This window comes from Rhea pennata, chromosome 1, assembly GCF_028389875.1.
Source record: "Rhea pennata isolate bPtePen1 chromosome 1, bPtePen1.pri, whole genome shotgun sequence".
NCBI classification, from domain to species: Eukaryota; Metazoa; Chordata; class Aves; order Rheiformes; family Rheidae; genus Rhea; species Rhea pennata.
In genome coordinates this window covers 216138102-216150502 of record NC_084663.1, presented here as the reverse complement: position 1 = coordinate 216150502, position 12401 = coordinate 216138102, and the positions used below count along the sequence as shown (strand labels likewise).

General features: G+C 45.4%; 1 protein-coding gene across 9 annotated transcripts in view; it reads right to left on the bottom strand.

Moving 5' to 3' along the window:
- STIM1 (stromal interaction molecule 1) overlaps window positions 1-12401 on the bottom strand; it is a 106330-nt gene that overhangs the window by 39148 nt on the left and 54781 nt on the right. For all 9 annotated transcript variants that reach the window (XM_062567515.1, XM_062567521.1, XM_062567519.1 and 6 more), the window contains 2 exons: window positions 7616-7727; window positions 6532-6647 (listed from right to left, as the gene is read on the bottom strand). In XM_062567515.1, coding sequence (XP_062423499.1) covers window positions 6532-6647; window positions 7616-7727 — 228 coding nt within the window. The remainder of the gene's footprint in view (window positions 1-6531; window positions 6648-7615; window positions 7728-12401) is intronic.

Sequence of the window (12401 nt, the reverse complement as noted above, 5' to 3'; positions counted from 1 at the left end):
GCTGTGCTGCCATTCAGAGAGACCTGGAGAGGCTGGAGAGCTGGGCAGAGAGGAACCTCCTGAGGTTCAACAAGGGCAAGTGCAGGGTCCTGCACCTAGGGAAAAATAACCCCAGGCACCAGTACAAGCTGGGGGCTGACCTGCTAGAGAGCAGCTCTGCAGAGAAGGACCTGGGAGTGCTGGTGACAACAAAGTGACCATGAGCCAGCAATGTGCCCTCGTGGCCAGGAAGGCCAATGGTCTCCTGGGGTGCATTGGGAAGAGTGTTGCGAGCAGGTCGAGGGAGGTGATCCTGCCCCTCTACTCAGCCCAGGTCGAGTACTCGTCCTGCGAGTCCTCGAGTACTGTGTCCAGTTCTGGGCTCCTCAGTCCAAGAGAGACATGGAGCTACTGGAGAGAGTCCAGCATAGGGCTACGAGGATGATCAGAGGGCTGGAGCATCTTCCCTATGAGGAACAGCTGTGAGCGCTGGGCCTGTTTAGCCTGGGGAAGAGAAGACTGAGGGGGGATCTTATCAATGTGTACAAATATCCAAGGGAAGATGTCAGGGGGATGGGGCTAAACTCTTTTCAGTTGTCCCATGTGACAGGACAAGAGGCAATGGGCAGAAATGGAAGCACAGGAAGTTCCACCTGAACGTGAGGGGGAATTTCTTCCCTGTGAGAGTGACGGGGCACTGGACCAGGTTGTCCAGAGAGGTGGTGGAGTCTCCTTCTCTGGAGATCTTCAAGGCCCACCTGGATGCAACCCTGTCTAAGATGCTCTAGGTGACCGTGCTGAGCGGGGAGGTTGGACTAGATGATCTCCAGAGGTCCCTTCCAACCTTACTGATTCTATGATTCTATTTACCAAGAAAGCATGAAGACTGCTGAATCGGGACATGCCTTCCTCCTTTATATCTGATAAACCAATTTCAGCTAACCTGATGTTCTCGTAAGTCTCAGATGATGCAGCATATCTTCTTATTCCTCTGCTCTTAAACCAGAGAGCAGCACTGAAGAGAGATGCTACGCACAAGGTTCCTCCCAACCTCTGCTCTTTTATCAATACTCCAATGCATATTTATCAGCACATGCAGATAAACTAGTGGATATTACAGACAGTGAAAAGGGAGTATATGGAAGTGCCCTGGACGAGGAATGCCAGGAGGTGAAAGGGAGATCGGGATCACTGCCCACAGCCTAAATTACTGAACAACATTAAAAAGGGGACATCCTGGAGAGGACAGAGGACTGACTCTCTACAAGCGGCCGACAGAGGTTCCAAGCACCTCCTGCCTTTATACTGCCTAACACAATCCATCACCTACCGAGGAGTTTAATCATTCTCCGAATGCATTCACTGGGAAGTTCAACACCAAAGAAATAAACAGGATTAATACTGGTCCCACTTCCCATTCCGGATGGATAATCACAACATCCTCTTCCAGAAGTAGAGCAGTAGATTCTGGCAAGTTTCTGCACATATGTAATTTCTAATCCTCCCTCCTTCCCCCCTCCCCCCCCCCTTTTTTTTTTTTGAAAATGTTTTCAAAACACTGCTAGGCTGACTTGTTCAGGAAACCTGTTTTCCACCCCCACACTCTCAGTAAAGCTTTCCTTTGCCACTCTCACTACCTATTTGCAAACTAATCTGCTAACACAATGGCCTTCTTAGGCAGCATAGACTTGCCTTAGCTTGGGGCATGAGGGGCTGCCCAGAGAAAGGCAGGCGAGACCCACCGGTGTCCCACCCCCACCCCGTGCTGACCGGTGTCCCACCTTCTCCTCCCCGTACAAGAGTCTTCAGGTGAACAACACAAGCACTTGACAAGGAACCTTCTTACTTCCCAGCAACTTTCTCTAACCATCACCTCCCAGCAGTACCCAGTCTGCCAAGGCTGGCATCTCTAAAAAATATTTTTGTCATTACCTTTAACTAAGTGATTCACAGAATGGTAAACATAATCTCTAAATAATCAGAAACTCATTATTTTACCTAGCTGCATGCTTTCCCACTCTGTGAAAGCTCAGTTCAGATTTTGCCTGCAGGACTGAGCATGCAATCCTGCAGACCACAGACACCACAGGACGAAGAGCGTTCTGCACTTTCCCAACAGACTTTAGGAAGATGAAGGAAGGAAGGAGAAAGACAAAAGTATCACTGTTACATTTTGTACTAAAATTCTCAAAAATTAGTATTTGCCACAAACTACTCATAATTTTTTCTACAAATGTAGCTCTCAGAACTATTAACCTGAGTCACAAATGAATAAATGAATAAAGCATATACATTAGCTACTAGAGCAAATAAGCGTGGTTTTTGTTGTTGTTTTGTTATTTGGTTTTTTTTTTCCCCCAAAAGGCCATTCCATTAAGTCACTTTCAGGAATATGTATCATTTCACTGTGCACAACACAATGCAATCCCCTCCTCCAGTTCCTGGTATTACTAATAGAAGTGCACAGAGTTTGGCAAATTAATTATTACACTTTCAAAACAGCTTAAATCACCTTTAAGTAAAATGCTGAGAGGGCTCTATCAGAGTTTAATGGCACCACTGCTGGAAGAAGAACAGCTGGTGAAAAAGCAGGATCAGATCACCGCGGAGACGCAGAGCCGTGTGCAATGCCAGAAGTGATCTCTGCATCAGTCATTTCACACATTAACACTGCCATGAAACAACCACTTAAAATTTGATGCACTGTTTCTTGGGCTCCATTAATATTTCCATTTCCAAATGTCAAGATGATTTCAAAAGGTTCAGCCAAAATCCAAATTACTGTGCCATCTTCACCGACCAGAATGAAGTTGTAGAGAAGTAAAAATACACCTACAGTCTGAAGTATGAGCCTATGGCCCACCCAGTGCAGGTTCCCTGCCGCCAGCTCTCGGCCCTGTGCGTGCGAATCGTGCCGCCAGCCTTCCGGCGTTGGGCATACGTAGCTCCGCGGAGTTCGCCGGCTGCTCGGCACGCTGGGTTCGAGCCGAGCTGCCCGCACCCACCCAGCCGTCGCGAGCGGCGCGCAGGCACGACAAACTAGCCCGGTGCCAAGCACTCGGAAACTTAGACTGCTTCCGAGTTTGTCATGTAAGAAAGTTCACAGAAATATTGTTTAATGATAGCTATTCCAGAAAAGTTACTTTATGCCAGACTGCCTGTTCTTGCATTGCTTACATTTTGCTAACTATTCTACCTGGAAAGGCACCCATTACCCTGGAATACGGCGGCGGACTCCAGCGCAGGTCAGGCGCGACACAACTCGGGTAAATAAACGCCTTCCTCGGCAGTAATTACCCGGCTGCTTCGGCAGGCGGGCCGCCCCGCGCACCAAAGCGCCGGCGGGCCGAGGGCTCGGGCGAGCGTTCTGCTTCCTGACCCGTTGGCGTAATCGCTTTCCAAACACCCACGTCAAACAGAAGACGACGGGGCATTTTCCCCGGGCGGGCTCACGCCGGTGCCGGTGCCTGCCGGCAACGTGGCCGCGCCGGCGCTGCGCCGCCTCGAAAGCCCACTGCCAAAGGCAGGGCTAGCGCCGGCCGGGGGGCTTGCACCGCCACCGCAGCGCGGGAGGATCGTCTCTCGCTCTGCTTTCGCTTGCTTCCTTTTCACCCACTGCACCTGGAGCTCCGGCACTTCAGCTCCTCAACGGCGGCGGCCGGCGTGCTGCGGCCGAGGCCCGCTGCAGCCAGCGTCCAGCAGGCGTTTGCTCCGATCGCTCACTTCCAGGTTGCTGCAATTTAAATGACCCTCAGTTTCTCCCCGCCTGCGAAGCCTGGCCTGGGCGCGCGCTGCCGTCCCGCGCTCTGCTGCCTGGTGTTTTCAGGAAGCAGGTGAACGGCACACATGAGCAAAAACTAACAGCAACCTCGTGTTTCTCAAGCCACAGTCAGAGGCTCAATTTTTAAACAAAGGTTTCACAAAATCTGCAATAGATTGTTAGTAAATTAGCAATTTTATAGCAATTTACGTAAGTGCCGATAAAACAAAAAAAATTCACACGCTCCATAAATTCTACACTGCTTAGCTTGAAATACCAGAAAAAAGGAAAAAAAGCCGCACACGCAGGCACGAGTAGCGTTTGAATTTCCCTCGGAGGATGCACCCGATCAGGGCGGCAGCCCTCCCCCGGGGATGGAAGGAAGGAAGGAAAGCACCGTGCCATGGTACTTCCCTCCTAAGCCCACCACGAGCAGCTGCAGTAGGGAAGAGAGCAGCAGAGAAACCCTGAACAAGCCTCCCCCTTCTTAAAAAGTCCAAGCCACGCTAGCAGCTTTTTGGATTTTTCCTCGCTGGCCCCTGTAATTCTCTGCTCATCCCAAGCGAGCTGCATCCCTGTCTGGAGCACGCCCAGCCCGGGCTTCCGCCTGGCCAGAGCCCGGCAGACTCTTCTGCTACACAAAAAACCTTTCGGCGCTTCGAAACCTGGTGACTTTCCATGCCAACAGGGCCCCACAGCTCCAGCCACTCCGCTCGACCTCCACCCGCTTCGGGTTTTCAGTTTTACAGGTACTGTGTCTGGAAAAGCGCCCGAAGGCGCAGCTCACTGGACAGGAGCTCCCGCCACGCAAACAGACAAGGCTGCACCCGCGGCAGCAGACCTGCAAGCAGAGAAGTCACTCCTGAAGTCTACTGCTGGGACAGCGCTGCTTTTCTATCTAGGTGCGGGTTATCCAAACACAATCCAGGTAACTGTAAATATTTAAAGTGGATGGTAAATCTCACAGCAATAAATTAATCTGATATTTGGTTAAGACATTCTATTGCTTTAAACAAATAATGTTCCAACAGCTTGTCAAATATACTTTTAATTATCAGAAAGGGAAACAGATCTGCTATATTGGAAGCTATACCAAAAGAAGCATGGCTTCATCCCGCCCAGACAGGGGGAATAAGCACTTAGTGAAAAGCAAAAAAGGTCAGTTCATCCCAAAATATTCTAGCAAGTGCCGTATCCTGTTCTGCAAATGTGTCCTCGTGTAGGTCTAGGCAACCAATCCCTGCGCTTCTGTTAATGTGAACACAGATACTCAATAAATAAAGGCATAATACTAATGATGACAACTAATAACCTCCAACAGAAGCTGGAAGGATTAGGAGAACAGCGGGAACGCCAATCTCGCACTGCTACCAAAGGATGCAGGGCAAATGCTGCAATCCGCACTACCAGTCCGGTCCTGCCGCAATAGCACGCAGTGCCGGCACAGCGCTCAGGGACCCCAGGGCGCGACGTTTGCTCAGGCGATTCTGCCGTTCCTCCTGCCTTAGGAGCCGCGGGCAGCTCGTGTTCAGAGACATCTGAGACCCGCTTAGCAAACTGCTAAGTTAAGTTGCGCACAGCTGTTGAAACGGGATTAAGCACGGCAGACTTCCGTTCTGGGCTGGGGATCTACAGAAACGTCTCCTGAAATCTCACAGGCTGCACAGAGGTCTCACGGTTTCGGCCTCTGGAGAGGCGACCAGGAGAAGTCACTCCCCTTGGGCGTTCGGAGGGCAGCTCTCTGCCAGTGGCTCAACCCCCAGCAACAGCTCAGTGCTGCTGGAAGGCATGCCGCTGCATATCTGCTGCTTTAAACCCTGAAAGTGAAAAGATCTGTTCGAAGAAGGGAATCACACGTCTAGAGTGTGGCACAGAAATCCTGTCTTCTCGGGAACTGTGAGAGTCTGCTCCCCGGCCAGGTGTCCCAGCCACAAGCCAACCCCTTCTGCACAGAGCTCTACTCCCTCAGCAGTGAAGACGGTAGGAAGCCACCTTCACTGACCAAGAAGCGTAACAGGAATGTATTTGAAACCGCTAAGTCCACCACTGAGCAAACGCTGCTTCTGAAACTCAAAGGTGACCCAGGACTTCCTGAAACACTGCTAACAGCGTGGAAAACTGCTGTTTTGCAATCCATTTCTCAAGGAAATAGTTTTATGTAAACCAGGTCTCACCACAAACTTCAGTATAAACTGGAGACAAATACATTCAATTACTGCTCCAATAACAAGTATTACCTTCTAAATGCTGCCAGTCAGAACCACGACAACAGACGCATCAAAAGAGTGCAGTCCCTCATTCCGATTCATCCTAAAACGCCTTCTCATCTAATCTACACTGCTCTTCCACTCACTCAAATGAGGGCAACCTGCAGCCTGTGTCACATACGGAGGGTTAATTCAAGGTGAAAGCAGTTTCTGCGTAGGATACAGGGTAGCTCCACTCTACAGATTGTTCAAGGGATTGCTGCAAACCTCAGCATTCTGCAAGGTGGTCGACACTCCAATTAATAGAAAAGTTTAATCTACAGATGCAAGAGAATCCAGCACAATACTGAATTGCCATTCCTGCAAGAGGCTCATCAGAGACAGGAACGTAGGACTGCATGGCACAGAGCTGTCAGTCCAGAGGTAACCTGCTTTTGTTTCATGCTAATTATACCAGTGACAATTTACCTAGGTGACCTTAAGCAGGCTAAAGTTTGGGTCACCTAGGTGTATCTTTGCTGTTCAATACTGAGCAGATACATTTCCTCTTCCTTAATAACCGGTCACGTTTGCAGTGTTACTTACAGAGAGGAGGTCCAAAGAGCACAGTGTCCAGAGCTTTCAGCTGCAGCTTCTGTCTGTGGCTTCGATCTGTCATTTTCAGAACAGCTCCCATCATGGTAACATTGTTTACTGCTAACCTGTAAAAGACAAAGTATGCATGGCCATATCGATCTGGAATAAAAACTGACCAAAAATCAGTAACATGAGATCTACAGGAGGAAGACCAGGAAGCTGCCTGATTAGAGTATCGGGACAAATGAAATTCCTCAAGAAGTACGTTGCCTCTGATATAGAACAAGTATCTCTATCAAAGAGTTAAAAAGTAGTGTCTTTAGTTTTAACTGGAGATAGAGATGAAAAAGCAATGCCATTTTTATTGAATTAATCCTGACAATCTGAGTTACTGACTTCCTAACAAAACTGATCTTTTTAGTGTTGTACCAGCAATCATTTTTTTAAAAAAATCAAATCTACACTGCTTGCCTTTGACATATTGTTTCACAGACCATAAGAACGTATTTCTCATATGGAAGAAAAACTGGACATACCATGCACTGCCCCAAACACCTTATTTTATTCCCAGTTTAATCCTTCCTCTGCAGTCAGTTTATGGGCTCCTTTTCAGTGAGAATAACATTGACCCAAAAAAGCTGCACTGAGTTTTTTTAGTCTGTTATAAGTTTAAGTCAACTAACTAAACAGCAAGTTTTACTCAAGGAATGCAAGGGTCAGAATTCTTGTTTGCTAGAGCTTCAAGGAGCCTGAATTAAAACTGACATGTATCAGTGCTAGGTACTGTAGAAATACATAACAAGTAATTCTTAAACAAGGAACTTAATCTCTGTTTTACTAGTTGCATCTAAGTAGATGCAGCAATGCCTCCTTTCACCCACAACAGATACGCATGCACTTATGGCTAAATCGATCCCTGCACAGAAGACCAGTGCAAAGCCAGATACTCAGGATACAGCTGCAGTGGAACAGGTATTATACTTGTCTCTGTACACACAGATGAATTTCACATGATGTTATGAGCCACCTAAAAGCTGTTTTTCTCTATGGCATACATCCCAGAGGAACAGAAGACAATGCAGTGAGCACTCACCTGGGCATGGCATGTCCACTCAGCTGCAACTTTCTGAAGGTCTCTTCGTACTGTGGCAGCTCTACGTAGGTAATGAGCCACTGAACCACCTCGTCAACTGTCCAATTATACACTGTAGGGGAGGTAGAAAACAAGCAAGCAGCTTATTATTTTTACTAAGCAACTAAAATTGTAAAGCCAGCAATACCAGCATAACTAGTAACTTCACCAGATAGACCTCTTCCTGTCACCTTCAGCAAAGAAAAAACGCCTGCAGAGTTTAAACAGACACATTCCTATTAAGTATGGAATGGAACAGGGAGGGCATTAAATCTTGCATAATATTATAGAAGAAATAACCCTACTGGAATACTTACAGGTTCTCAGCCTCTACCTGGTTGCCTTGTGAGATTATTTTTGCTAATCTGCTCTATATACTTGACGGTCTGCTAAGGGTTTAGTATAAACAGAAAACAACATATAGTGCATAAGGGCTGTTGCTTTCCTAGCAGCAGCCTCTGAGAATAAGCGTTTCAAGATGATTGATTTTGCACTGTGCTTACAGCTCACAACAGAAAAACCTGCAGTGAGGCCATCTGATAAGCAAGCAGCCTGAGACAGTCACCGGCGACGCTTCGCTACCTTTTCTGACTCTGGAGCCATAGGCAGCTGCTTGTAATGTTGTAAGAATGGTCTGAGGCCGAGATCCTCTGAAGAGACCGGACTCAATGTATTCTCAGATGGTAAGTAAAACCATCTTTTTCTAATTTTTCTATTTTCTATTCTATTACCCATTTTCTATTATTCTAATGATATTGCTTCTGTGTCGCTACTCCCAACAAAGTACATTCATCCTCACTGCACGCCTAAGCCGCAGAACTACTAACTTCAGTTAACGTATCTGACTACACACTCTGAAAGCATCACTAACTCCTCCAGACCTTTCGAACACAAGTCTTTTGACCAAGCAGCACATGCAGAAACGCTCTAAGAAAATCGTTGTAAACAGCCTGAGGAAGTGATTTGCCCAACAGGGCACAGCAGCCAGAGGGGAACCAGGTGAACATACCTCCATAATTGCCTCAACGTTTTGTGGAGTTTTGCAGCATTCAAAGACATTAATGGTAAATCTAGGTGCCTTGACTTGAGGGCATTCACCTTTGATACTTGGATGATACATGAAGCTCCAAAATCATTTGGTGGAGCTTTGAGGAATGAAGCTTGTGCCTTTGCCACTTAGTTTTGTCACATTACAGTGACCATATGAAGACAAAGAAAATCAGGTAGCAACTTTTTTTCAGAAGACCTAGGATTTTTCTGTTATGCTGTAATTTATCTAGTTCTGTCTGCAGAGCATGGATTGAGTTCTTCTGGCATTTACCCTATCTCCAATAATTTAAGGAGAGCTCTGCGCTGGATAGCTTAGTCATTGTTGATTGCCACTACCTCACATCCTCCAGCCCAAGATCCAAATTTCCAGCAGCCAGATGGAGAGAAGGTCCACTTACCACTGGCTTAAAGGGTTCTACCACTATTGAATTGAAAGATGATTGGTAATTTCTTAAATGCCAGCAATGAGTTGTCCCACAAATATGAGAAACATCTCTCAATTGGCTCAAACGAGCTAAAGGCTTTCAGTTGAAAGAATGGTGTTGGCTATTTGACAGGAACTAGAGTGAACAGTTAAGTAAAAGGTAGCAAGATTAAAAAAAAAGAGAGAGAAAGAAAGGTAATCTTCCTGTAAGCTTGCAAGATGATTCACAGATAGATGTAGCAAACTCAAAGCCAGCAAACTGAACTAGTTTAAGAAAATCCCCTACAGATAGTGGCCCATGGACTATGAGAAACCAATTTTCTATTGCCATAAGCAACATATTAAAACCAAAGGTGGCCAGGCAAGCCAGAGAGAAAGTTTCTGGAACTACATTCCCTACGCAGCGGCACTGCCCATCACGGTGCACGGTGGCACTGCACCACCCTGGGCTGGCAGAGCTGACATCACACACTAGTTATCACTTAACATTTAGCAACTGGGAAACGTGAATGGTGCCCAAGGGAACCAGAAATCAAAATAAGCTCTGAGGAGCCTAGTGCTAATGTCAAAGCCTCTAATCCCTACTAGTAAATGTCACGAGGTCTGGAATGAAGTATCAGAGTCCACCTCAAAAACATGCTGTAAAACCGCCAGATATAAAAATTGAGGCTAATCTGGGTACAGATTCTGTTTTCAAAGAGCTAAATACACAAGTCATTCATGCTCAGAGCTTTCACTCTCCTCTGCTCTGTCTGGGTGCACAAACCGTTCAGAGGGCAGCCTTTTCCGCCAGCAGAGAGCGGGGGCAGACTCAGCCAGAGAAAGAGTACTCTAAAGACCAAGCCATGCCCGCTAACGAATCCCTACCCTTGGGATAGTGTCCGCTCATATCCTAAGCTGGTAAAAACCCCCAGCAGAGCTGGACAAGGCCCTGAGCTGCTCATTCTTACCGTTCCTGCTTTGAGCAGGAGGTTGGGACCTCAGGAGGTCCCATCACAGCAACAAGCACTCACCTGCACAGAAGCAATGACTGGCATTGCTGCCACCTGCAGCTGAGGACTCAAACCTTCCCATAACCAGGGTTGGGGTGGGGGGGGTTACTGGATCTTCTGAATACAAAGATGAACAGTTTACCTATTTTGAATCCCAGCCACTGATAATCCTTTACTTCAAAGAGCTTTGTAGAGCCAAACTTCTTGAGGGCTTTACACATCAAATCCTGCATGCTGTGAAAGCATCAAAACCTTTATTTTTAGGTAATTCAGGGGCAGAAATAACTTTTTATTCTACATATATGGACCAGGAACTACAGCAATGGCAGGTTAAAAAAAAATCAGTTAATTTGAAAAGGAGTATATCTGTTCTGGACATCAGTTAATGACAGACTCCCGCAGTGCTTTCTCAGAGCTACTTTTTGTAACCGCATGAAGAGGGCTGACCCTTTTCTATGAGCCTGATTCTATTCGTTTAAAATCAAAGTTCAGAATCCAAGATTGGACTCTATGGGACTATCCTTTTGAAATCAGTAATTTATTTTATTAGCTAAATATAGAGAATGCTGAGAAAGAAAAGCAAAAGTGCTAACTAAAGAGTAGAAAAAGTATGCTACAGAATCTAAGAATGATGCTTACTATGTACTTCAGAATAGGAAGAGAGCAAGAGCAGCTTAGTAATTAAGGAACATGGAGAGTATCATGAGATGTTCTCCACCATCCCATAATGACTTTTATGCTTACTCAACTGACATGAAGATATACTTCAGACAGTTATCTGTAAACAGCAGTACGTTAGAATTTCTAACATGAGTCTCTCCTTGAACACGAGAGACAAACAGATTTGTTGGCACCATTCTAACATTTAAGTGGTTTGGACAAGAATTTTAAACATATTATCTGCCCATTGTCATGGGACTGTGATTCTAATCCTGGAAAATAATTCCAGAATGATGCATAGAATCACTTTGTTTTCAAACAGCTTTTCAAATGATATATATACTAAAAAATTTTTTAGTATTTCAGGGATCATGAGGGATTTTAACATACTTCCAGCCACATATCTACACAGTGCTTTGAAAACACTGACACATCCTATCCCCAAATAATTCAAAGTCTAAGACAGAGCAAACAAATATAAAACAGGACATAAATGAGAAATGGAAAGCTTTTGAGTTAATGAAGTGATCAGAAGACTAGAATCCAAATTTTCAAGCAATGTGTGTTGACAAGATTATCTGATTTCGGAGGACAGAGGGAAGGGAGAAGGCCAGAAGTAAAGGGAGCACCCGAAGCTAAGAAGATCTGAAAAGGAAAATGTTCCAGGTCTTGAAAGAAACAAGGTAAGAAGCATAATGAAGAGAAAAGGAAAAGCACAAAAGGAGTCATCAGCAAAAGCAGTTTACATCCCAGATCACAAAACTGACCCCAATATATCAAAAGGCCAAGTGATCAGAATCAAAACACCAGCACATCCTTCAGTCAACACAGTAACTGCACCTAAATTTTGCAAAAATGTACTTCTATTCCTTCTATACTCTCCCCCAAACTTTCACTTTTAAGGCATTGAAGATTTTTTCTGGTAATTAACTAGTTGTCTTAACTTAGAATATCATTCTGTACAGAAGCCCAAAATTTGAAAGCAAAGTTTCTAAAACAGAAAGAAGAAAGAAAAATCAGTTTCAAGATCTCTCAAAATAGAAATTTCTAAATTCTGTTCAGAAAAAAAATATGACATCATGCCTTTCCCTGACCACTTCTGGCACTCTCCTGATGCCTGGAAGCAGCCAGTGCTGTAACACGCAAAGTGTGGAGCACCCCACACGCAGAGCAGCCACGGAAACAGTAGAGTACTTACAAGCTACTTTAAAGATTTAGAAGTTCCAGGAAGTTTCAAGATTCTAAGTGACTAAAGACTAGAGACTAAAGACTCTAGTGACTAAAGACTAAAGACTTCAAGACTAGAAGTGACTAAACTTCTACCATCTCCCTAGGTGAGTTGCTCTAAACACTATCATTTCCTTATTTCTTCACTAAATGTGTTTATCTCTACTTTCAGTTTTAGGACTTGATCTGCCTCCTTTTCACTGGATTAAGGAATACCTGAGCTTCAGAAAATTGTTAGCTTCTAATGGAAACATAGCCTGTAGGAAAATTCCCATTCAGTTCTAATATACAGGATGCTATTACCCCACAAAAATATCAGGTGAGACTGGAAATTTCAAGGAGAACCTGAATAGGACAGCATGGTGGCTTTGTTTCAACACACATTTACAGGGGC